The sequence below is a fragment of the Mustela nivalis genome (genome assembly GCF_964662115.1).
Source record: "Mustela nivalis genome assembly, chromosome: 9".
NCBI classification, from domain to species: Eukaryota; Metazoa; Chordata; class Mammalia; order Carnivora; family Mustelidae; genus Mustela; species Mustela nivalis.
The window spans coordinates 28,855,592-28,880,976 of record NC_139028.1 but is presented as its reverse complement, the minus strand read 5'-3'; the positions used below and the strand labels follow the sequence as shown (position 1 = coordinate 28,880,976).

The following is a 25,385-nucleotide window of genomic DNA, read 5'->3' as shown; positions in this document are numbered from 1 at the left end:
GTGCTCTCCCACCACCTGCCAACTGGCCCCATATTACTCCAACAGCCAGTGGAGAAGGCCTGACATGCTACACCAAGCATATGACTTCTGGTAAGGATCAAAGGTCCTGGTCCATCGGCTCTGGTCCATCTACAAAGCAGCCCAGCACAAAGACACAGGCTCTGGACCTGAGCTGACATAATGTTCTCCCCTTCCTGACTGTGTGACCTTGGGCATAAAACCTCTCAGAGTCCCAGTTTTCTCATCTGTTAAAGAGTGGTCATAAAATCTGCCCCACAGAGTTGTCATCAACATTAAATAAAACATGTCCTCTGGACCACTGGTGGCACTGTTGTCACCCCACTTCCTGGGCATCTCTGGATCTGATCCTGAAAGGGAGGCAGAGGCCTCCTCACAACCCTCTGGGCAGTAGCAAACAGATTCTCATTCCTCACTCCCAACACTCCCTAGGAGCCCTGCTAGTGGTCAAGTACATCCAGATCTCAAGACAGAAGAGAATGCCACCAACAGACCGAATGGCATCCCCTTAACTCCTGCAGTGGGCTCTAGAGAAATCCCTTATCCAAGAGCAGCTTGGCAGAGAAGAGCAGCCTGGGTTCCAATCCGCACTTCGTAGCTACGTGACTGGGACATCGTTATGGGAAGTCAGCAAGCAGTGCTGACTTAGAAAGCCCTTAGAAAGTGTCCCCACAAAGAGAAGTGCTCTTCAGATGCTAGCTCTCCTTGTTGTGTTTGCGGTTATTCTGGTAGCCCGGGCTGGCAAAGCTGTGAGCGACGGCACTCCCTTGGTATGGGGGAGATGGCCGGGGACAAAGGCAGCGTGCACGTTGGAGAACGGCCTGCCCTGCCGGCCAAGAACACACAGCCCTGGGCTCCCGGCCTGGGGCTCCCTGTTCAAGATCAGAAAGCCGCTGGGCCTGTGAGCATGCCCCTGTCTGCCAAGGCTTGTCAAAGACTGCCCAGCCACCCAGGGTGCTGGGAAACAAGGGCCTCCCCCAGGCCAGCCCTCTCCTGCCTTCCCTCTCAGCGGCAGGGAAAACACAACGCAGTTTCCAACTGCTCACTTCCTGCCATCTTTCTTTCCTTTTCTGAGGAACTCTGGCCTGGATGCCTAAGCCCCGTTGGTGGACTCTGAGCCCCTCAAAGCCAGTTTACCCCCTTGGCGTCCAGTCTCTGTCAGACCACCCGCAGAAGCCCAGGACAGGGGCAGGCCGGCCTCACACACTAGCATCAGGGGTAAGGGCTGGCTTCCATGTCCCCTGAGGGGATGCCACTCCCTCAAACCTGGACTACTCCCCTGGCTTCCTATCATGGCCCACATAGCCCTCTCTCTAAGCTCACTGACCACCATCTCCCCCTTGAGTCTCTGCCAGAGCCACACAGACCTCCTTACAGTCCCACTAACACAGCCCACCTCTAGACCTCCAACCAGCTGCTCTCACTGCCAGGCAGGCCTCCTGACCTGAGACAACGGCAAAGCTCTCCAGAAGCCCAGCTTAAGAAGCTCCCTGTACCACATGGCTGCCTGTCTTGCTCGCCCGCTTGCGTTTCCTCACTACCTGACAACAGAGTACGGATATATTGTCTGATTCCCCCATTAGACTGTAGCTTCCAGGAGGGCAGGGGTTTCTCTCTGCCTTTAAAAAGTTTTTTAGGGAGGGGCGCCTGGGTGGCTCAGTGGGTTAAGCCGCTGCCTTCGGTTCAGGTCATGATCTCAGGGTCCTGGGATCGAGTCCCGCATCGGGCTCTCTGCTCAGCCTGCCTCTCTGCCTACTTGTGATCTCTGTCTGTCAAATAAATAAATAAAATCTTTAAAAAAAAAAAAGTTTTTTAGGGGTACCTGGGTAGCTCAGTCAGTTAAGCACCTGGCTTTGGCTCAGTTCATGATCTCAGGGTCCTGGGATGGAGTCCTGCATTGGGCTCCGCGCTCAACGGGGTCTGCTTCTGCCTTTGCTCCCCACCCCTGCCAGTGAGCTCTCTCTCAAATAAATTAAAAAAAAAAAAAAATCTTTTATTTATTTATTTTTTTGACAGAGAAAGACCATGAGAGAGGGAACACAAGCACGGGAGGAGGGAAAAGGAGAAGCAGGCTTCCCGCTGAACAGGGAGCCCATCGAGGGTCTTGATCCCAGGCCCCTGGGATCACGACCTGAGCGGAAAGCAGACGTTTCACGACTGAGCCACCCAGGCACCCAATTAAAAACAAAAAAAAAGTTCTAAAATCATCTTATCCCCAGCACCCAGAATAGCACTTGGCCTACAGGAGATACTCAATAAACACTGAACAAGTGGAAAAATGAAACTGGCCTTCTAGACATCAACACCAGCAAGGGCAATTTTGAGCCAACATTGAATAAAATCTCCTGGATAACAATCAGTATGTTTGCCAAAGGGTTAAAGTCAGAGAAAACCAAGAAAGACAGAAGGACTGTGCTGGATTAAAGGATGCTATGGACTGGACTGGATCCTGGAGAAGGGAGGGGAGTTCTTTTTTTTTTAAAGATTTTTTATTTATTTATCAGAGAGAGAGGGGGAGAGAGCGAGCACAGGCAGACAGAATGGCAGGCAGAGGCAGAGGGAGAAGCAGGCTCCCTGCTGAGCAAGGCGCCCGATGTGGGACTCGATCCCAGGACGCTGGGATCATGACCTGAGCCGAAGGCAGCTGCTTAACCAACTGAGCCACCCAGGTGTCCCAAGGGAGGGGAGTTCTGCTGGAAAGATGGTATTGGAACAATTGGTAAAATTTAAAAATGGTCTCGACATTACAAACCAGCCTTTAATGTGAAATTTCTGAAAACTGACCACTTCACTCTGGTTCCTAGGAAACACACACTAAAGCGCTTAGCAAGGAAGCATATGACGTCTGCCACTTACTTTTCAGTTATAACAGTATAACAAAATATTGCATGTGGAGAGAGAAAAGGCAAATGTGGCAAAATGCCAACAACAGGGCTTTTTTTTTTTTTTTAATTTAAGATTTTATCTATGTATTTGTCAGAGGGAAAGAGCAAGGGAGCACAAGCAGGGGAACGGCAGGCTGAGGGAGAAGCAGGCTACCTGATGAGCAGGGAGCCCAATGTGGGGCTCGATCCCAGGGCCCTGAGATCATGACCTAAACTGAAGGCAGATGCTTCACCGACTGCCCAAGCGTTCCAACAATAGGGCTGTAGGGTTGGAAATATTTTTTTCAAAATAAAAAGTTAAAGCAAAAAAAAGGTGCTGATAGCCTTTGGATCTTCAGAGCTAACTGCCTTCACACACACCAGGCACTGTTCTAAGTCCTATGTGTATATTAACTCATTCACTCCCCACAACCAATGTGAGGTAGGTATCATGATGCCCATTTCACAAAGAAAGAATCTGTGGTGCCCTCGTTCCCACTGCTCCGTCTGGCTCAGGACCAGGCTTCGGCAGTGGTACTGTGATGCCAACCCCATGGGTCAGCAGATGAGGCTTGACGACCTTCCTGGTGCCCTCTGCCAACCTCCACTTAGCAAACTGACTTACAGAGGCCACCTGTCCAGGGTGAGCAGGAAAGGCCACCTTCCCCACCCAGTTTTTCCCTGTGGCTAGAAAAACAACAGGGAATGCAAAAAAGACCCCCAAAAAACAAAAACAACCCCCCCAAAACAAAACACCTTGGAATAATGTCAAACCCCTCAAACACCCATCTCTCATAATAGTCACAATACAATATAGCTGACCCTCGAGCGACAGGGGTTTGAACTGCATGGGTTCACTTACACAAGATGTTTTTTGATGAAAATGCAATAGGGTACTGGCCTAATGTAAGTACATATTTGTTATGCTTCTCTTAATAACACTGTGTTTTCTAGCTTATTTCACTGTAAGATTACAGGAGGGGACGCATATGACATATAAAGTATGTTATCAACCGCTTGGGCCACTAGCAAGGCTTCTAGGCAACAGCAGGCTGTCAAGTTATGTGTGGATTTTCACCTGCAAGAGGGGTTTAGTCTGGGGAGAGCAGGACGTTTGGGGGGAAGTTTTAGCGGGAGGAGTTTCAACTGCATGGCAGATCAGCACCCCAACCCCTGCATTGCTCAAGGGACAATTACACATTAAGAGGACTTCCCTGATATTCCTCATAAAGCCTGCCCACCTCTCGTGCTTTCAAGCTTTGTTTTTATTTATTTATTTATTTATTTATTAAGATTTTATTTATTTGTTTGACAGAGAGAAAGATCACAAGTAGGCAGAGACGCAGGCAGAGAAAGAGGGGGAAGCAGGCTCCCTGCTGAGCAGAAAGCCCGATGTGAGGCTCGATCCCAGGACCCTGAGATCATGACCTGAGCCGAAGGCAGCGGCTTAACCCACTGAGCCACCCAGGCGCCCCAAGCTTTGTTTTTATTTTTAATTCAAGGCAGGCTGGTGCACACGTTAGAGTCATGTGAAGTTTGGTTTTAAGTTTCCTTTTCCTCCCCACACACCACTTTCAATTCTTCCTGCCATTTCTTTGCTTTTGTACTCCTACAGTTCTAAATCACACATATTTTCCTTTGTTGTTCCCCCTTGACTTTTCACTTTTACTATCACTTATTAACTTCCCATTATGGAAGACAAGGGTTTAGCTTTTTACCGGCACCTGCACACATGCCTGCAGACCCCCCGTCCCCCGCCAACCCTGTCCTCACAGTACAACTATGTTACAATGGTGGATAAATCAGTATTCACTGTCAGCACCACTGGGACAACTGAAATGCAGTGTGCTGCTAAATACGATGACCATTTTTCCTTTTTAGCACAATTTTTGGTATATGGAGTGAGTAATTACTCTTTTATTTGCTCACTTTTCTGTAAACTTGTCATTAATTCACCCCCACATGCACTTCTTCTGTTTATATAAATTTCCTTTTAATGTTAAAACTCGGGAGGAACACAAGCACCATACCCTCCCGGAGCCTCTGACTCACTCAGCAGGTGCTGCGCAGAGCTGTGCTCTGGGACCTCCGAGGCACTCCACTGTCGTAGGGGGTGCCTCCCCTACTTTGCTTCCTGAGTCCATCATCTGCCTTTCCTGTTTGTATCTTCATTATACTACAGCAGTGGTTCTCAAACTTCATGGTGCATCAGAACCACCTGACTAAGGACGTCTGTGGTGGGGCCCACCAGTGTGCCTTTTTAAAGCAGTTCCTGTGTGTAGCTGCTGCCACTAGTCCTGGTCCCAGGACCAGACATCATGGACAACGCTAAAACACAAAGTTAAGTTGCTGCCAGAGCTAGGGTACAAGGGAGATCCACTTAGAGACTTGGAACATCTGAGAGGGTCTTTATTCTACTGTCACATGTAATTAAGAGTTTGGCAAAAAGAATTCTATGATGGAAAGCAACGACCCTCAAAATCTGAAAGCTCCATGATCTTCTAGATTGTGATGCTGCTGTTGAGAAGTGGGAGGTCATTCTGATCCACAGTTCTTTGTATTGACCTGTTTTTTTGTTGTCTTCAACGTCCCAATAGTGCTAATGGATCTTGGAGTGGTTTCTACTCATCTCTTGAACTGGGTAACTTTCAATCTCAAAAATCATGTTCTTTAGTCCTGGGAAACAATTTTATTTCTTTGGTAGTTTTCTTCCCTACTTTCCTCCCTGTCTTTTTGGAACATCTATTGGGATATTCATCTTCCCCTTCCACTTTTCTTTTCTCTCCTGCTTACTCCTCGCTGCTCTGCTTTTGAGTAAGTTTTCTTCAACTTCTCTTCTACTCAAGTTTTTGTTCTGGCTACATATATAATTTCTAAGAGCTGTTAAAAAGTTCCTCATTGGGGCGCTTGAGTGGCTCAGTGGGCTAAAGCCTCTGCCTTCAGCTTGGGTCATGACCAGGGTCCTGGGATTAAGCCCCACATCGGGCTCTCTGCTCAGCAGGGGGCCTGCTTCCTCCTCTCTCTCTCTCTGCCTGCCTCTGCCTACTTGTGATCTCTGTCAAATAAAATAAATAAAATCTTAAAAAAAAAAGTTCCTCATTGAGGGCATCTTAAGCATTTGATAGATTATAATTTATGTTGGACATTAACAACAGTTTTTGCAAATTTCTTCTCCCTACATAGTTTTCATTTCTTCACAGTTGTTCTCTTTTCCTTCTTATCTTTATCAATGGATATTATTCAAGTCTGCTCACCCTTGCCTGTCCACTCACTCGTATCTGAGGGCAGAACACCACAAAGCTGATGGGAAGCTCTGCAGACATAAGTGTGTTCACCTGGAGCTTCATCTTAGGATGATCGGGCTGTGCTCTTGCACAACAGAACCCCCAAGACTCTGTCTTCTCGGTTGGGCTGGTCAGATTCTCTAAGCAGGACTCTCCCAGTTTCATCCATGGAGGCGTTAAGCCTGGCTGACAGCTGAGAGATGAGGAGGAGAAGCAGCTAGTGCACGAAAGGGGAGGGCACAGGATGACCTAACACTGCATATGTAAACTTCCACTTAACCTCTGAGCCCCTCCACCGCACCTATAACCTCTAGACCCTGTCTGACTCTCTCCAGAGGCTGGATCTCTGGAAGGAGCAGCTACCAGCCGTGTGAAGTGGGACTGGATATATGGGGCCTGCCGGCTCAGGTTTCCCTCCCGCACATCTGCTGGGTCAGTCACTCCTTCCCCTGTCATTTCCTAGCCTTGTCTCCTCTTCCTTCTCTAGCATAATTTTTTTGCAATGTAACTCCTTTAATGTCACTGTTAATGAGGGTTTGAGAGGAAGCAGATGGGCAAAATGCCCCCTTTTAACTGGAAGCCCACAGCCCTACCATTCTATCTCCCTTATAAGGATCTTAAAAAATTTATTATCGAGGGGCGCCTGGGTGGCTCAGTCAGTTAACCGTCTGCCTTCAGCTCAGGTCATGATCCCTGGGTCCTGGGATTGAGCCCCACATCAGGGGGATGAGCCCCTGCTCAGTGGGGAGCCTGCTTCTCTCTCTCTGCCTGCTGATCCCCCAGCTCATGTTCCCTTTCTCTCTCTCAAGCAGATAAATAAAAACTTAAAAAAAAAAAAAAGAAAAATGTATTATTGAAGTATAGCTGACATACAATGCTGTGTTAGTTTCAGGTGTACAATATATCGACTTGGCAATTCTATACATTACTCAACGCCCGCCCCAAGATAAGTGTAGTCACCATCTGTCACCACACCACGTGATCCAGTAAATCCACTACTGGATATGTACCCAAAGAAAATGAAAACACTAATTCAAGAAGACATACGCACCCCTGTGTTTACGGCAGCATAATTTACAATAGCCAAGAGATGGAAGCAGCCCAAGTGTCCACTGACTGATGAATGGATAAAGAAGATGTGGTCTGTCTGTATAACAGAATAGTATTCAGCCATCAAAAAGAATTGAGATCTCTCCCCTTGTGACACCACCAATGGACCTAGATGTTACTGTGCTAAGTAAAATATGTCAGTCACAGAAAGACAAATACCACACGATTTCATTTTTAGGTGGAATCTAAAAACAAAACTAACGACCAAACAAACCAAAAGTTTGTTCCACTTATAAAATAAGTCAGTCATGTAAAGGAAAGGTACAGCATAGGGAATACAGTTAATAAAACTGCAGGAATGACGTATGATGCTTTCTTTTTCTTCTTATCTGCTTATTGCCACCTGACCTATTTGTTTATTTATGGTTCACCTCCTCTAACTGGACGTAAGCTGCTTGAGCACAGACTTTGTTTTATATATCCTGCGCGCACTGCCTAAAATGGCACCTGACACATATTAGGCCCGAACAATATGGTTACAGAACAGAATATATATTATGCCACTTTATTTTTCAAAGAGCATGTGCATATGCACAACTGCCTACGCATGAGAACGCACAGAAAAAAAGTCTAAAATTCAGGACATGGGCGCCTGGGTGGCTCAGTGGGTTGATCTGCCTTCAGCTCAGGTCATGATCTCAGGGTCCTGGGATCAAGCCCCGCATCAGGCTCCCTGCTTAGCAGGGAGCCTGCTTCCTCCTCTCTCTCTGCCTGCCTCTCTGCCTACTTGTGATCTCTCTCTGCCAAATAAATAAATAAAATCTTTAAAAAAATAAACTAAAATTCAGGACATATTCTAAGATGTTGAAAGGTTATCTCTGGGTGGTTGAGTTATATGTAATTGTAACCTTTTAAAATAATTTTTTGGGGACATTCACTACACTTTCCAAAACAAATGTGGATCACTTATGTAACAATTACATTAAAAGCTGAAAAACAAGTTGTACCTTAAACAAGCCCCAGAGAGGTTAAGTAATTTGCCCAAGGCGACACAGCCATAAAGGGGTGGAGCTAAGATCTGAATGCAAGCAATCCGGCTCTTCTATGCAGTATTGCTTCCCCAATGCTCCAGGGCCACTGTTTCAGACCTTCCCCTAACAAACCTGTGGGAGCAGATTCTCCAAAAAGCAGCCTTATCAGATACGAGAAACGGTGATTACTTCCAACCCCTCCCAAACACAGGTAAACAGCTGTCAGCAAAACCAAAGGGCATAATAAGGTGCCATAGAGACTGGGCTGCAGACTGGGAGGTCTGGAAATAACATGAGAATGTGCAGAGACCCAAGAGCAGCGCTGCACTCCCTGTGCTTCCAAGGGAGGGCTGGGGGTGGGAGCCAGGTGGCACATGTCCCTTGTCTCTGGGGGTACCCTGAGGTACTCATCACCAGGGTACATTGCAGCCAGATGCTGGGCTAGAACAGGCTTTGGTGGGGCACACACAGGGACTGAAGGCGATCCCACTTAAAATAGGAGACCATGGCTGTTTCAACGTATGTGTGTTGTACCCGCCCCCCACTGCTCCCCACCAAAGATGCCGTGCTGGCTCTCAGGGAAGGATGCCTGTGGTGGGGTCCGAGGAGACAGGACCTGTGGTGGTCTTGCAGCCCTTGTGGGGCTTGGGGGAGCAGGGATGTTTTGGCTGCAGGGATGGCTGTACCAATGCATCCCAGATGAATAAATGAACAGCGGCCCTGTACACACAGTCCTCTCTGCAGCTCAGGCAGGCAGGCTGGTGTGCCCCTGGATAGGCCAGCTCTGTCCCGCCTCATAAGACCCTTAGGAGTCTCCTGAAAGGCCTTCTCCAAGAAATAAACCCACCCCCTGTCCTCCACCCAGACATGAGAGCCCAAATGCTTTCGGACGTGGAGGCAGGGCTAGGTAGAGGAAAAGAGCAGCTGCCTTTGTTGCTCTCTGCCAAAGCTCGCCTAGCCAAATCCCCAGGAAAACGCTGTTGCACATGAAACATGAAAATGCAAACCACAGACAGTCTGCTCTCCTTCCCATACACATGTTCAAACAAGACTGCTTTCCAGCCGTTACTGATGACTTCTACACGATGAGGTAATTTCTATGGCTCAGTCTGTGGCTTTTGCTCTCCTTTCATTATGATCAGCCAGTTTCAACTTATTTGACCCAGATGTGCAGGCTAGGGGAGCTGGAGAGAAGCAACAGCAAAGCATGATCCGCGTGTGAAGCCCACCCCACCTCCCATAAGGGCCAAGCAGAGCTACCCGGGTGACAGGGCAGATGACCGAGACTGGCAGGGCGCACTAGCAAAGAACCCGGGCAGAAGGACTGGCAAGGGAGAGGGGCTGCAGGGCCTCCTGGGGGACATGCATTACCTTCCCTCCTCTTGGGGATCTCCCCTGACGAGGTGACCCTCTCCTCAGCCCGGCCTCATGGTGGCCAGAGAGCAGGCCGGAGGCTGGAGAGGAGGTGGTCTGTGTCCTGCATCGCAGGGATGCTTAAAGTACTCAAGGGGAGGCCTGAAGAGACTTTCAGATCAAAAATAAACAGGGATGAAGGGTGTGGTCAGGATCCTACTAGAGGCTTTGGCCGCTCCACAGCAAACCTTCAAACCACTAATTACCTGTCTCCAGGGCAGCTCAGAGATGCTATTAGAGGCAGAGGAGAGGCACATGCTGATTTTAGCCAAGCCCTGGATCTGACAGGCTCCTTCCCTCCTCCACCTCCTCCTCAGTTCTCCGAGGCCTGGGAGGTAGAGGAGGCGTAAACAACAGGGCCCGATGGCTCACAAGCAAATTCGGCAACTCTGAATGCTTCTCCAGGGCTGCCTGCGGTGGCCTTTGGTTTCATGGTCTCAGAGGTGGCCCATTAGGAATGGGAAATGCTGCTATACGGTGGCTGTGGGGCTTACAGCACTCCACAAAGATCCATTTGAACACGCCTGAGAACTGGTACGGAATGAGATAATGGAGGCATGGACGGACAGCCCTGCCCTCAGAGCTGAAAGACCCCTACATCCCCATACACAGGAAGCAGTTATTCTGGGGTTAAGCAGACCAGTCTACAAAAGCTGTTGTACCAAACACTCAGGAGTTCCAAAACATGGCCCCTCTCACAACTTCCTGCCTAAAGGCACTTCCTTATTCACTCAGAGAGGGGCACAGGGACCCGGTCTCAGCGCAATACCCATGGACACTGCCACGTTGTGTGTGCTGGTAGGAAGGGGGCAGAAGATCAAAGGTACGGGGTATATTCCCCACTGAGAGGGGCCTCGGACTACCAGAATTTTAGATTATCACTCACTAAGAAGTCTGGATCAGAAAAGGACAAGAGAACCAGGCTGCCATAGGCTGGCAGCCACAGCCGGAGCCAAGCAATGAAGTGGAACCAGCTATCCTGTTGGTAATCCGCCTTCACCCACTGGTCCTGAGTAAGCTGACTTTTCTGCTGACTTGAGCCTCAAGACTGCCACAGAGTCTTGGGACCTTGCCCCATCTGGGGGAGACAGAGAGAATGAGAACACCAGTCTTGTGGTGTTTCTTCACTGCTTCTGAATGCAATGGCTTCTCCTGGCTTCGTGGAAACCATGAGTCTAAACAGAGAATTGAACACGTGGCTTTGGCTCTCAGCTGAAGGGAGAAGTTGGGGACACAGAGAAGGCAGTACGCAATGGTTCCTGAGCTGAGGCGGCAGAGGAAGGAGAGCAGGAGTCAATTAGACCACCAAAAGAAAGGAAGAACTCAGATTCTGTGTAAAGAATTTAACCCAGGAGTTAGGAGCCTTTCCATCTTGAAATGTCTGCTTTTTGTTATTCTAGTGTCCCTCTAAGCCCCAAAAGGGGCTTGGCTCCCTGGTGTCAGGAGCTCTGAAGCACCCAGGGAGAAAAGTGGACAGAAATCTGGCATCCTGGGGCGCGCTGCTGGCTCAGCTGGTTAAGCATCTGCATTTGGCTTGGGTCACAATCTCGGGGTCCTGGGATCCAGTCCCATGTCAGGCTCCCTGCTCAGTGGGGAGCCTGCTTCTCCTTCTTCTCCCCACTCATTGCTCTCTGTCACTCTCTCTCAAATAAATAAAATCTTAAAAAAGAAAAGAAAAGAAAAGAAATCTGCCATCTTTAGGTGGCTTCAAGTGATGAAACCAAAGGAGTAGATTCCTATGGGTTCAAAGCCCAGCTTATGCCAGGAGCCTACCCTAAAGCTGTGTCCATAGTGCTGCCCTCACCCAGAACTCCCCTTCAACTTCCCACCCTCCCATCACCAAGTCCAGCCGTCCCAGGGGCCACTGCGTCCCCAGCCATGGGAGGACCTGCCCCTGCACACCCTAATCCACCCGCTCCCAGTGTGCACCCCTCCATAGTTCCGTGCTCTCCATTAGTATCTCACAGGCCATTTCTGTAAAGAGCTGTAATTCACGAGTTTGGGGTCCACGTATCTTGGGAGAATGCAGTACTTGCTGATGAAATGACAAGCCCCACACAACAAGGGTCATTCAGGCTGTGAAGGAGGGAGGCAGAGGCTCTATTCCAAGCTAATCTGATCATCTGCTTCTTTGTTTTGTTTGGTGATTCGAGGTTAACATCCTAAGAAATATCTACTCAAGCATCAAATAAATACATTCTCAAATAATTCAAAAGTCTAATCCCCAAATCTTTTCATTGAAACATACACTAACAATAGTTGGGTATTTACTATCCTAGTCTTTAATGAGTTTACATATATATAAACATATCTACATAGAGTTCTTTTTTTACGATTTTATTTATTTGAGAGAGAGAGAGCCAGCAAGGGTGCACGCACAAGGTGGGAGAAGGGGCAGAGGGAGAAGCAGGCTCTCCACCAAGCAGGGAGCCTGACGTGGGGCTTGCTCCCAGGACCCTAGGATCATGACCTGAGCCGAAGCTTGGACCTCTGATGTTTAACCAACCAAACCAGCCAGGCACCCCAAGGCCTTTTCTTGTTTAAGTATAAATGGGCTGATCCTTTATGTGACCTCTGGCCTGACAGTCCATACCTAGCTGGCTCCAAGTACCCAGGCACAGAGGAAGGGAAATGAAGGCTCAACCAAAGGGCATCAAGAACAGCTGTACCAACTGGTTCCATCCAGTGCCACACCCTCATCCCAGGGGTAGGCACTTAAAGCCAGATGAAAACAGGAGGGCTGTCCTCCAACGACAGAAAGCCATGGACTAGAGCAGTGGTAGGCAAGCTTTTCTGGAAAATGTACAGTAAATATTTTAGGTGTTGTAGGTGATGCTGTCCCTTTTTCATATTCTTCTTAGTTTTCTTCTGTTTCAAATGCCTCGTTAAAAATGTAAAAACCATCCTTGGCTCACAGGCCATATAAAAAGCAGCAGCCCACAAGCTATAGGGGACAGGAGAGCAGGAAGGGTCCAGCATGGGCACGCTCCAGCGTGCCAAACAGCGCCCACTGGGCCTGCTCCCCATCCACACAGCACTGGGCCAGTTACTCATCCAGGACTATTGTGGAAATAGACCTACCAGTGGATGGTGAACAAAGCCCACATCAGCTCACCAGATTATCAGCCCGCCTCTTCATTTTTAAACATAAATAAGTTAACATTCACCAGACATTAAGAGAAAACCAGCGGCCTGAAAAAGAATGACCAAAATAAACAACGAGAACCAGATCCCAGAGGAAATGAGATCATGGAAGGGTCAGGAGATAATTTTTTAAATAATTCTAATTAGTGTGTTAGAGAATGTCAATTTGGACCTGTAAAGCAAGAGCAAGATGCTAAGAAAATGAAACAGAGAATCATGAGGGAAGAAAATTAAAAATATGATTGCGAAATTAAAACCTTCACTAGAAAGGTCTGGAAGATAAAGTTGAGACAATCTACTGGACTATAAAAAGAAAAGAATAGTTAAAAGGAATAGGAAAAGTGGGAGAACAGAAGCAATACACAGGATCACTCTAGGAGACTAACATCTAATAGGGTTTTCAGTAAGAGGAAATAAAGGAAACAAAGGGAAGGAAATTATCAAAGAAATAACAGAAAAAATGTAGAGCGGAAGAATGACCTAAGACTTTAAACCAAAAGGGTCCAAAAGTACAATGAATGAAAAAAAAAATTCAACCTTGACGCAGCTATACAATGCTTCAGTACACCTAAGATAAAGAGCATACTAAGATAAGCTTCCAGAGAAGAAAACTAACAAAGCAAGAAGAAAAAAAAGAATGAAAATGAAAAACCAAGTTAAGTGTAAGAAAATGAAAATCTATCATCAGATACCTTGTTAACAACAATGGATATTTGAAGTCAATAGATCAGTGTCTTTAATGTTTTGAAGGAAAAGAAATTTAAATTCTGTATTCGGTCAAACCATCAATCAAAAGTGAGGGTAAAATAAAGGATTCTAGGTTTACCTTTCATGTGTTCTTTCTGAGGAAGTACTTAAGACTGTACATTAGCTAAGTAAGAGACTAAAACAAGAGAGACATCAAATCCTAAGAACAGTCGATCTAACCCAGAAAAAGCTGTGACAGGAAGGCTAAAGTTGAGGGCCATACAGCAAGTCTAAAGAATCAGCTGTCCAGATTGGAGCAGCCGGAAAGAATGTTCTGGAAACAATATTTCCAGGAAGGAAGGACTTATCATGTAATGAATTATCAAACTAAGTGGCTGGATAATTTCAAAAACAGAGTAAAGGCTCAGGATTCTTTTAGCCACAATCAAAAAAATTAAAAAAAAAAAAAAAAAGAAGCAACTAAAAATTTTATGAAGGAAAAACATAAAATAATGGTTCAAATATGAAGTAAACTAAAAAGCATCATGATTTGAAGAACTGCTGGAATGTGAGAACAGAACAACCATTTCACCTAGATATTCAGATGCACCCTCGTTCCAGGGGTCTGAGGGTCTCAAGCACTGGGCAGGTAGGAGAGGAACCAGAATCCTAGTCCTCTGCTTGAGTGTGTAGCGCACATTAATCTGGCCACATTAATGTAAGGCTGTTTATTGGTGGGCAGCTCAGAATCTACTTACAGACAAAGCACACAAGACTTGATTACAATCATGCAACAGAACATACCATAAACAATGTGAAATACAAGCATGGTGGACAGAAGTCAGGAGACAGCAAAGCAAGAGAAGGCTAGAGGCACGGATGGATATTCTTAACTGACAGAGTGACAGCCTCAAGGAGAGGGATCAAGGGCTAACAGTTGCAGTGTATTTAGGATTCCGAAAGTAATTTTTTAAAACCCTAAAAATAACAATATAAACAAAAAAAATTGGAAGGAAGGCACCTGGGTGGCTCAGTGGGTTGAGCCTCTGTCTTCGGCTCAAGTCATGATCCCAGGGTCCTGGGATCAAGGTCTGCACCTGGCTCTCTGCTCAGCAGGGAGCCTGCTTCCCACTCTCTCTGCTTGCCTCTCTGCCTACTTGCAACCTCTCTCTCTGTCAAATAAATAAATAAAATCTTTTTTTTTAAAAAATGGAAGGAGAGGGGAGGGAGGGTGAGAAATGTATAAAAAGGAACTAAACCTTTCCATCTCCATTGTGGAGGACTAAGAAAGTCAAAATGTGACAAATCATGGAGTTGCATTAGCTTATTTTTCAGTTAGGGTCTAGAGGAAACTACCAGAAGCACTAATCCCAGAAATTCTCTTCATGGTAGCTGCTTCTGGAAGGCAGGGCCAGGGTGGGGCAGAGTGGTACAAAAGCCTGTTCCAGGCCCTGTATATAAGCCTTTCAGTCCTATTTGATGACTTGACCATGTGACTGTATGACTTTGATGAATGGCCTAGCCCTATCACAGAGAGATCTATTCAGTAGGTCCAGATTCTGTATTCGAGAAAGCTCCGTAAGCATTTGTGATGAACGGTTCTAGTTAAAAATCACATTACTAAATAAATCTCTGAAGTTCCATTCAAACCCGAGATACTGTGGTTCTCTGCTCTCATAGGATACCAAAGCCCACTGAGGTGGGCTAACTAGCTATCAGATTCCTCATTTTTCATTGAGAGAAACTGAGTCTCAGAGCAATTCCATGACTTGCCCTGGTGTGACCCACTGGCTGCAAGCCTGGGGTGTTTCTCATGTTAGACGATGGGGCTCTTTAGTACTCAGCCCAGGAGGTAACCTTTCTGGCAAGACTTTCCCTGTTGGTCACTGTTCAGAGACCTGAACCTCCGCTTCAATGAGAGCCCTGCCGAGGACACCCAGAAGGGACGGGGCGACGAGCCCGTGCCAGTATGTGTAGGAGTGGAGCCCACAGAGCCTGGTACCAAGCCTTCTCCAGTAGCTGGAGGACCTCCCCACACTGCCCTGTTCTACCAGGGCTGGCCTCAGGCTGCAGTGCACTCCAGCACAGAGAAGAGTCAGGCCCCACCACTTCTCTGCACCAGAAAAAAGACGGTACGCAGAAATACAAGTCTGCTAATGCCCAAAACCCAGAGGAAAGGAGGCCTCAAACACTTCCAGTCACAGTGACTGGAAACCAAATTTGAGAATGAAGGCAGGACCCTATAAATTAGTGGGGGAATATTCTCAGCTCTTCTAAGGACCTGCTGGTTTTTCTTTTTTGTTTGTTTTGGTTTTTTCTTAACTTTTAATTGGAAATACACTGTATAATATAAAACGTGTGGGACACCTGGGTGGCTCAGTAGGTTAAGCCTCTGCCTTCAGCTCAGGTCATGGATCGAGCTCCGCATCGGGCTCTCTGCTCAGCAGGGAGCCTGGTTTCTCCTCTCTCTCTGCTTGCCTCTCTGCCTACTTGTGATCTCTCTCTGTCAAATAAATAAATAAAATCTAAAAAAAAAAAAAAATATATATATATATATATAAAACGTGTGTGAATACGTATGTATACATACTTTTACATATACATGTATGTATGTAAATATAAAAGATATACTGTTTTTTTTTAAAGATTTTATTTATTTATTTAACAGACAGAGATCACAAGTAGGCAGAGAGACAGGCAGAGAGAGAGAGAGAGGAGGAAGCAGACTCCCTGCCGAGCAGAGAGCCCGATGCGAGACTCGATCCCAGGACCCTGAGATCATGACCTGAGCCGAAGGCAGCGGCTTAACCCACTGAGCCACCCAGGCGCCCAAAGATATACTGTTTAAAGACCTAAAATAAAACAAAAGAACACCCATGCATGGAGTGTGCAGCCCAAGAAACAGAGCACTCCCAGAACTTTGGACGTCCTCTCAGCCCTGTCCCTACCAGGGATAATCGCTTTGCTGAATAAGGCATTCATCATTTCTTTTTCAGTCTTATTAATTGTATTAATTATGCATGCATCCCTAAGCAGTATATTGTTTAGTTCTGTTGTTTCTCAACTTTATCTAACTGGAACCACCCTGTGTGTATTCTGTGTCTTGCTTCTCTAGCTCGAGGTGGTGAGATTCTTCAAGTATGTAGCTGTGGTTTGTTTACTTTCACTGCCTGAAAGAAGTGGCCCAGTACAGGGAAACACCTTGATTTACTTATCAACTCTATTGTTAATTGATATCTGGATTGTTTCTAGTCTTTTCTATCGTGAACACTACTACCAGAGGAGACTCTTATGGGAATGGAGAGTTTAAAATGTTCCTTCCCAACAAGCCCTCAGTCTGGACTCCAGGGGCCCCGGTTTTGCCTCTGCAAGGAGCACAGGGAGGACAACTGTGCCTGTAGCTAAAGTATCCGGAGTTCTCAGCAACCAAAGGAAGATGTCATTCCGAGGTTCCCTCTACTCCCTGCCCTGGCCTCACTCTCACACAGACGCCTTCTCCTCCTCTGAACCTGAGATTCCACACCCCTGCTCTACATTGGGGAAAACAATTGGCCTTTTTAGACACGGTCTGGATTTCTGAGTCACACCCCTCTCCCTAACTACCCACCCCCTCCTTCCCCAGGTAAGAGAGAACAGAGATCTTAATGAAAGGGCTCCATTGACAGGCCACGGGCGTGAGAGCGTGAGAGCTGAAGAAGCAGATGATCCAGGCTCTGCCCTGCGCAGACAGCCGGGGCGGCACTGACATGCCAGCCATCTGGCCGGCTCAGCCCTCATGTTTGCCACATGGCCACAGGGGGAAGAAAGGAAACCTGCCTGTGGTCAGGGCCAGGCATTTTCCCATGTTAGCTATACTGCTCCACTTAAGGCTCATGCAATCTTAAAGGGAGAAACCCCATAATAGAAGATGACTAACCTTTACAAAATACCCATCATATGCCAGTCACCATGCTAAGTGTTTCATGTGCTTATTTCCAAGGGTTATAACCCATGACAGTGATGATGAAATTAATTTAGGAAGTTAAGACCAGCATTTAAAAGGAAACAGACAAGAGTGGAATTCAGTTGAAAATACTAAGGGTAAGTTTTGTTTTGTGAACCTTTTGTTTCTCTTATATCCACATGTGTTTATTCACAACTACTGGGTCACAGTGTAAGATGTATCTCACACTGTGGGCAGAGGCTAAAACATTTTCTTTCTTTTTTTTTTAAGGCGGGCAGGGGAAGAGGGAGAATCTTAGCAGGACGTAGGGCTCAATCTCACGACCCTGAGACCATGACCTCAGCCGAAATCAACAGTTGGATGCTTAACCAACTGAGCCACTCAGGCGCCCCTAAAACATTTCCTTATGTCATTTGTTTTGTAACTATCCCAGGATATGTTCAGTTACTAACCTAATTTAACAAGAACATAACTGAAGTGACTTCCCCAACTACATCTGTGTCACACACCGCAGCCATCAACTGCCCCCTCAAGCTCCGAACAAAGCAGCCTCTTTTCTGTTCCTCTTTCCTCCTCCAGGACACATGCTATTCCTTTGGCCCCAAATATTCCCCCACCCCCCTCACAGCTCTGCACAGCTGGTTCCTTTCCATCCTGTGGGTCTCGGCTTGAGTGTCACCTCTGCAGCGAGCCCCCTAGGGCTCCCAGATGAGCAGCCCCTCTCTAGCTCACGGCCACTGAAACGCTTGTTTCCTTGTCTGCTGGCTGCCTCTGTCCCTGGACGACAACTCCAAGGACACTGCGAGTATCTAATGCACTCACCTAGCACAGCACCAAACGCGGAGCTGGCCCTTCACCTCTGTTAAATGAATACAAAAAACTTACCAAGTCTTCACAGCTGGTGAAACAGCAAAGCCAGGATTCCAGCACAGATGATATCTGACCCAGGGCTTGCTCTTCACCTCTGCACTACACTAAAACTCAGAAACAGCACGACACTGCCTCAAGCCACACTTACTTAGTAAGTATTAGCACTAGGACAGGATCTGAGCCTGACTCCAACGCCCCGGCTCTCTCTATGTTGTCAACAAGGTGGGGGCGGGGGGCATGAATGGCTCGAAGTCGCAGCCTCTTGGGGTCGGCTGAGAATTTGGGAGGGATAAAGGAGGAGGATGCAAAACCTTCAGGCTGGAAGAGAAGAAGAGATTTGCCAGTGAGTGGAGAAACAGCAGAAGAAATCAGGAGAGCAGTCAGCTCAGAAATGTGGGGTGGGGGTGGGGCTTCCCTGAGCAAGTAGTATTATGGGAAAGACATCTGGAAGAATAGCCAGAGATGACAGAAAATCTCAAAATGGCAACTGTGCAGAGGGCTCTGGGGGCTGAGGCTATAGGAACCATGCCTTAAGGCCTCTGCAGGCAGTGTTAAGAGTTGGTGACTCCAAGACTCTGAGATTGGAGAGGTGGGGCTGGGGTCCAGAAGACTGGCACAGAGGCCAAAGGGGCCAGCCACAGGAATACTATGGCAATGCTGCCACCTCGTGGCTGTGGAACACTTGGCCCATAGGCAAAAACTGAGCAGAGTTGGTTTGTGGGTTCATTTTTCAGCAGCATTTAGTGAGCACCTACTAAGGGGTCGGGCTGTTGGGGACTGGAAGTGGGTCTGACATGGCTCTAAACTTCCAGGACTTCTGTTTCCTACACCCAGGCAATAACCAAACCCTGTTGAGTTTACTTCCCTCTTTCATAGTAACTGGCAGTATCCCACCCCAAACAAGACTGCAGGCAGAGTTGGTTGTCTAATTCATCTCAAGCTCTAGGACCCAGCACAGGGCCTACAACAGTAGCTACTATTCAATAAGTGCTAAGTGTTTTTAAAGACCTTAATGTATCTGAGTTGTCTCATATTTTACCTAGAAGGTACCAGGGACCTCCAAAGAGAGATACCAAGTTGGTGCTTATTTCAACGAGCCTGGAGTCCTTAGAGGGAGGGGTGGAGAATGGAGATGGAGAAAGAAACATGGGCATCACCACACACAGATGGTATTTAAAGACCAGTACTTCACAAAGTCTGACTTGCATGTGACTCGCCTGGGGGTTTCGCTAAAACAGATACTAATTCTGACCTCAGAGGGGGCCTGAGATTCAGACTATTTAAGAAGCTCCAGGATAATAGCCATATGGCTGGTCCACAGACCACACTTGGCGAGGGAAAGAATCTGGAATGGGGTTAATGAATTACAGCCAGAAGATGAGCTCCATGGTCTCTTTCTCTACATCCAGCAAGCGAAGAGCGGCATTTTTATTTCTAAAGCGGTGGTTTAAAAAAAAAAAAGGAAGGAAGAATATGTGAAAGAGACCACTGAAGCGGCTCATAAAGCTTAAAGTATTTCCTCTCTGGACAGTAAGTCTGCCAAACCCTGATCTAGACCATTATCCAGTTCTGGACATATGAGAGAAAGAGAGGAGGGCTGAGCCCTGAAACAAATTTTTATGACTTCCACTCACTGTGCCTAGTTTGGAGAGGGAAAATAAAAGTAAAATGAGCTGCATGTATACTAATGCTTGTGCTAAGACAGTGAGCCCCAGACACGATCGATGAGTTCCCATCTGAGGCTCCCAGGGGATAGGGGGTAGGAGAGGGCAATACTAGGGAAAAGGAAGGAAATGTTTGGGGTTCTGAGTGGGGAGGAAGACCTGTAGTGAGCAGGATAACCGACTGCCTCTTTCAGTGCTTAGCTTTAAAAAAAAAAAAAAAATAGAAAGCCAGGGCAGAGGCCACGACCACCTGTGTGCTACCGGTATCATAGAAGTACTAGAAAAATAAAAGGCAAAGGCAAGGCTGTGAATTCTGCAGGGTTTCTCTGTGCAGCAGAACCTTCTGTATTTTGGCTGGGGGTGGGGAGCGTGGACAGAGGAGCTGGGGAAGGTGAGAGAAAACGGTGGTGGCAGAGTAATGACCTTAGAGCTTATAGTTTGGGGGCTGCCCCAAGTGGTGTTTGGCGACAAAGCCTTCTGTCCTGCTTCCGCCACCCCCTGTTGAGGGCTACATTTCCTCAAATGTCAGTGCCTGAGAAAGTAAATAAAACTGTCCGTTTCCATCAACTTCAACCAATCAATCTGACTCGCCTGCCCCGGAGGTCCAGGCTGCACTGCCTTTGGCCATGAAAGGCTTGCTTGTTCCACATCAAGTGTTCACATATATCTCAAAAAAAAACAAGAAAAAACAGCACCCTTTCTTGGGGGTACAGAAAAGATTAAACCTAACAAAAGGGCTGTGGCAGAGTATCTGTAAAGCCAAATTATTCTTAAATGCCAGAGGACAAACAAAAAGAAGGATATTACAAAACTGCCATGTGCTACAAAGTTAATCCCAGAATTTCCTAATTCACAGTCAACCGGTCTCCTTCACACTTCCAACAAAGCTGCCTATTAAACTGAACCTTCTAAAGGGAAAAAGCCCACATCATGCCTAGTTTTTGACATGGAAGCCAAAACAAAGTAAAGGAAATAAGTAACTTCTTTTTTTTTTTAAATAAAGATTTTTCTTTATTTATTTGACAGAGAGAGAACACAAGCTGGGGGGAGTGGCAGGCAGAGGGAGAGGCTCCCTGGCAGCAGGCTCCCTGGCAGAGCAGAGGGAGCCCGATGAGGGACTCCATCCCAGGACACTGAGATCATCACCGGAACCAAAGGCAGTCACTTAACCACTGAGCCACCCAGGCACCCCATCTACTTTTTTTTTTTTTTCTTAAGTTTTATTTATTTACTTGAGAGAGAGAGCTAGAGAGAGAGAGAGAGACTGTGTGCACGGAGGGAAAAGAGAGAAGCAGACTTTCCGGGGAGCAGAGAGCCCAACATGGGGCTTGATCCCACGACCCTGAGACCATGACCTGAGCTGAAGGGAGACACTTAACTGACTGAGCCATCCAGGTGCCCCAAATTCTTCCTCTTCTTAATAATTAAAAAAATCCTGGCAATCCAAACAAATCTCTTGCCTTTTAGCCCATGAATGCCTGCCCTTCCCAAGTCCATCCCCCTTGAATGCACTCAGTGTCTCCCACACTAGAAGTGAGTTCCTGATATTTGCAGCACCTTATATACTGCTCATCCCACAGCAGTGTGGTGAGTGAGTGCTCCTCTACTGAAAGATCTTAGTTTTTCTCTCACCTACTGGCTGTGTGATCTTGGGTAAGTCACTTAACCTTTCAAAACCTCCATTCCCTGACCTGTAAAGTCCAGTCATAATGAGGCTACCTCTGAGCACTATATATGAAAATACGTGTAAGATACTGAGAATGGTGGCTAGCACAATAATAAGAATTTAGCAAGTGTTGACAATCATTATTATTCGGTTAGGAGATTAAATGTTTTATACCATGAGTCACACTCCGTTCCCCAAGTAAACTACACCAATCTCAGCACTACTGACATTTCTTTATTATGAGGTTCCCATTCTCCGTTTTATAGAATATTCAGGAACATTCTTGGCCTCTCCCCTCTAGGTACCAGCAGCAACCCCTTCTCCCCAGCTCTGACAAACAAAATTGTCTTTAGAATTTGCCAAATGTCTCCTGGGGAGGCGAGGTGCAAAATCCCCTCCTGCTTCCATTGGGAACTACTGCACCAGAATATGCAAACTAGTTTTGGGGAGAAACCACCACACCTCCTAATTTCCCACCAATGTCCCCCCAACTGCCCCACCCCACAAGAAGCCACCTCAGCCACCACTTGCTCACCACTCAGCTGCCGTGGAGGAAACAGGTGATAAGTGCTGTAGATATCATTGGAGAACTGCAACTGGAGCTCAGGGTTGCCCTTCAGGAGCTGGGCCACCTGCTCTACCTGAAACGGTGTCTTCTCTAGGATCACAACAGCATCCTCTCCATCTCCATCTCCATCCCCAGAGGTCTCATTCACCTGTAGCCAGAGAAACCATCAGTGAGCCCAGGAGCAGAGGCAGAAGCTCTGGGGCCTCCCATTTCTTCTCCCAGAGCAGCCATCTCATTAACCCAAATCCTTGGGGGCAGCACTCACATCTTTCTTCTGAAAGATGCAAAGCTTCTCCACTTTTTTCTATTTTAGGCTTGCAGGGCCTCTATCAAATTCTCCCCACTGTACAGATGAAGAAACGTGTCAGAGAGACTAGGTGACTTGCCCAAGGTCACAGGAACAAACTAGAATCTGGGTATCCCAGTTAACTCCTAGCTCAAAAGTTCTCATAGCTAAAATCTTCAGCAGGTGCTACAGACAGAAGACAGGGCTAAGAGAACTACAGGGAATCATGCAAACAAAACAAAAGACACAGAGGCATGGTAGCCTAGGCCAAGGTCTTCCTGGTCCTCCCAAAATGAGAGCTCCTGCTAGGAATTCTAAAGAACCCTAATACCCATCTGCGACTGGGCCTCCTCACTAGTTCCCAAGATGGTCTCAGTCTCTCCTCAATTCCTTCTATAGAGCTGAGCACATGGTGGTATTAGAGCCGGCTGTACCTATCTGTACCAGAAGATACACTGCAACCCTGAAAATCGGGGATGGTAACTTTCATCTCTAGGTCCCCACACTTAGCTCAGCGCGTGAAATGTGAAACTGAATTAGAAATTTAATAAACTGTCTCCTCGGTTGGGGCTGAGATCCTGCACCGCGGGGATCCTATCTCCCATAGACGGACGATCCAGCAACATTTGCTGGTTCCCAGCAGCTCTATGTTAAATGAATACATAATGAACAGTTTGGAGAATTCAACCCGTGATTTTAAATCTGCAATACTCTCTACGAGTTACTTTTAGTAAAGGAGGACTTAGGAAAATTAACCCTAAGTCTGTGGATTTCCTTGATTCCATGGGTAAACTTGTCTCCTGTACGCCCCCGCCCCCACGCAGTTTAGTGGTACACTCTCTGCCCCCCCCCACAAGTAGTGCGATTGGTATTTTCCGGCCGAGCGCGGGTTTTTAAACATAAATAAATAAATAAATCCGCCTCCAAGGCGGTGATTGGCTCACCGCGACCCGCATCCCCGCCCCGCGCTCCTAATGGTACCTTCCCATGGAGAAAAATGATTTTGTCCCTCGCAGACTCCCTCAGCACTTTTTTCACTCTAAAGCCGGAGAACGGTAAGCGCACAGGGGCAGAGGTACCATTCCCAACTCCCGTTCCCTTTTCTTCTATGCCGGCGGCTTCCGCCTCCTCCGCGTCTGGCTCGCGCTTTCTCTTGCTGGGTTGAGGCGCTAGGTTCGCCATGTTGCTCGGCCAGAGCTGTGCGCCTGCGCCAAGCCCAGCCCTGCCCCGCCCCCTTTCGGCGCTCCGGCGGCCGCCGCGTCCCGCCTCCGCGAGGTGCAGCGACTACAACTCCCGACGGGCTCCGCGGCCCGAGTTGGTGCTGAGGGAAGAGAGACCAAGGCCGCGAGTCCCTAATCCTACCAGCTAAAGATGCTGCAGAGTGGGGCCGGGAGCTCCCGAAGGCCGGACCTGGAAAACACCTTTAGACTCCATGGATGCTTTGATACCTGACACCCTGGGTTGAACACTGACGTTTTAATAAGAATTACACGAATATTGTTTAATTAGCATGGGAAGAATGTTTCTGAAATCGGTTGAGCCCGTCTTATTTCTTGATTTTTTATGAGAGTCATTTAAACCATTTCCATTTTTCATCCATTTTCATTTCACAGAAATTTTCTTCGTGTTAAGTGCTGAAAAGAAAGGGAAGTGAGGGGCACCTGGATGGCTCAGTCAGTTAGGCATCTGCCTTCAGCTCAGGTCATGAGACCAGGATCCTGGGATCGAGCCCCATATGTGGCTCCCTGCTTGGTGGTAGGAAGCCTGCTTCTCCCTCTCCCTCTTCCCCTGCTTGTGTTAACTCTCTTGCTGTTTCTCTGGCAAATAAAATCTGAAAGGAAGGAAGGAAAGAAAGAAAAGAAAAAAGAGGTGAACAGGGCAGAAATACATTTCTGTCACCCTCTTTTCTTCCAGGCTGGGGGCTTCTGCCTCCTCTGTTAACCTAATTTGCTCATGTCTCTGCTATGCATACAAAGATGTGATTTGCAGCTTGAATGTGAATCATCTGTCAGAGTTTCTGTGCTTTGCTTTACTTTTTTTTCCCCTATATAAAATTTTTACTTAAAAGAGAGAAATTATAAGTTTTTGGGGGGCTGTTATTTCAGGCTATCCCTTTTTCCTTGGTGTTATTTGATAGATACAAATTATTTCAAATTTACTAAAAAATTGTGCTGTTTTCTCCAAAGTCAGTTTTGAGTTGTTGTTTTGGTTTTTTTTTCCAGACAGAACTAATGAGTGAGAAAATTTTTGCAATTTTCAGTCAGTCAAAGTGCACTGTATGTCCATGACTGTTTGCTTTTGGATTATTTCTACCAGAAATATTATTATGAATTGGATAAAAGGCCAATTGTTTTGTGAAGTAGAGAGCATTAGGAGGGAGACTTAGGATCTAGAATAATTATCTTCAGTCCAAAACTTGTCCAAAAGTTTCCTGGATAACATCCCCCACCTGTGAGAGTATACAGCAGAAGGTGTTGAACTATGTATAAGGCTAGAATAAATGTTTTTGGGGTTAATGGCCATAGCAAGACCTGTTCAAAAATCCAAGGCTTAGGGGCACCTGGGTGGCTCAGTAGGTTAAAGCCTCTGCCTTTGGCTCAGGTCATGATCCCAGGGTCCTGGGATCGAGCCCCGTATCAGGCTCTCCATTCCTCAGAGAGCCTGCTTTCTCCTCTCTCTCTGCCTGCCTCTGCCTACTTCTGATCTCTGTCTGTCAAATAAATAAATAAAACCTTTAAAAAAAAATCCAAGGCTTAGATCTTATGGAAATTTCTAAGTATGCATTCTCTTCCTTTCCCTTTTTCCTCTCCCCATCCCCACACCAATCTCCCCCTATCTTTCTTTCTCTCTCTCCTTCTCTCTTCTCTCTCTGGAAGAGAACTTGAGCAGAGTATCTA

The 25,385-nt window shown here is 46.9% G+C and overlaps 1 protein-coding gene across 1 annotated transcript in view; it reads right to left on the bottom strand.

Moving 5' to 3' along the window:
- The window catches only part of DCPS (decapping enzyme, scavenger), a 38,786-nt gene extending 14,437 nt beyond the window's left edge, over positions 1 to 24,349 (bottom strand). Inside the window, exons 1-2 of the mRNA XM_082683934.1 lie at positions 23,470 to 24,349; positions 22,170 to 22,350 (exon numbers count right to left, since the gene is read on the bottom strand). Coding sequence (XP_082540060.1) covers positions 22,170 to 22,350; positions 23,470 to 23,670 — 382 coding nt within the window. The 5' untranslated portion in view covers positions 23,671 to 24,349. The remainder of the gene's footprint in view (positions 1 to 22,169; positions 22,351 to 23,469) is intronic.
- Between the last annotated feature and the right edge of the window lie 1,036 nt (positions 24,350 to 25,385).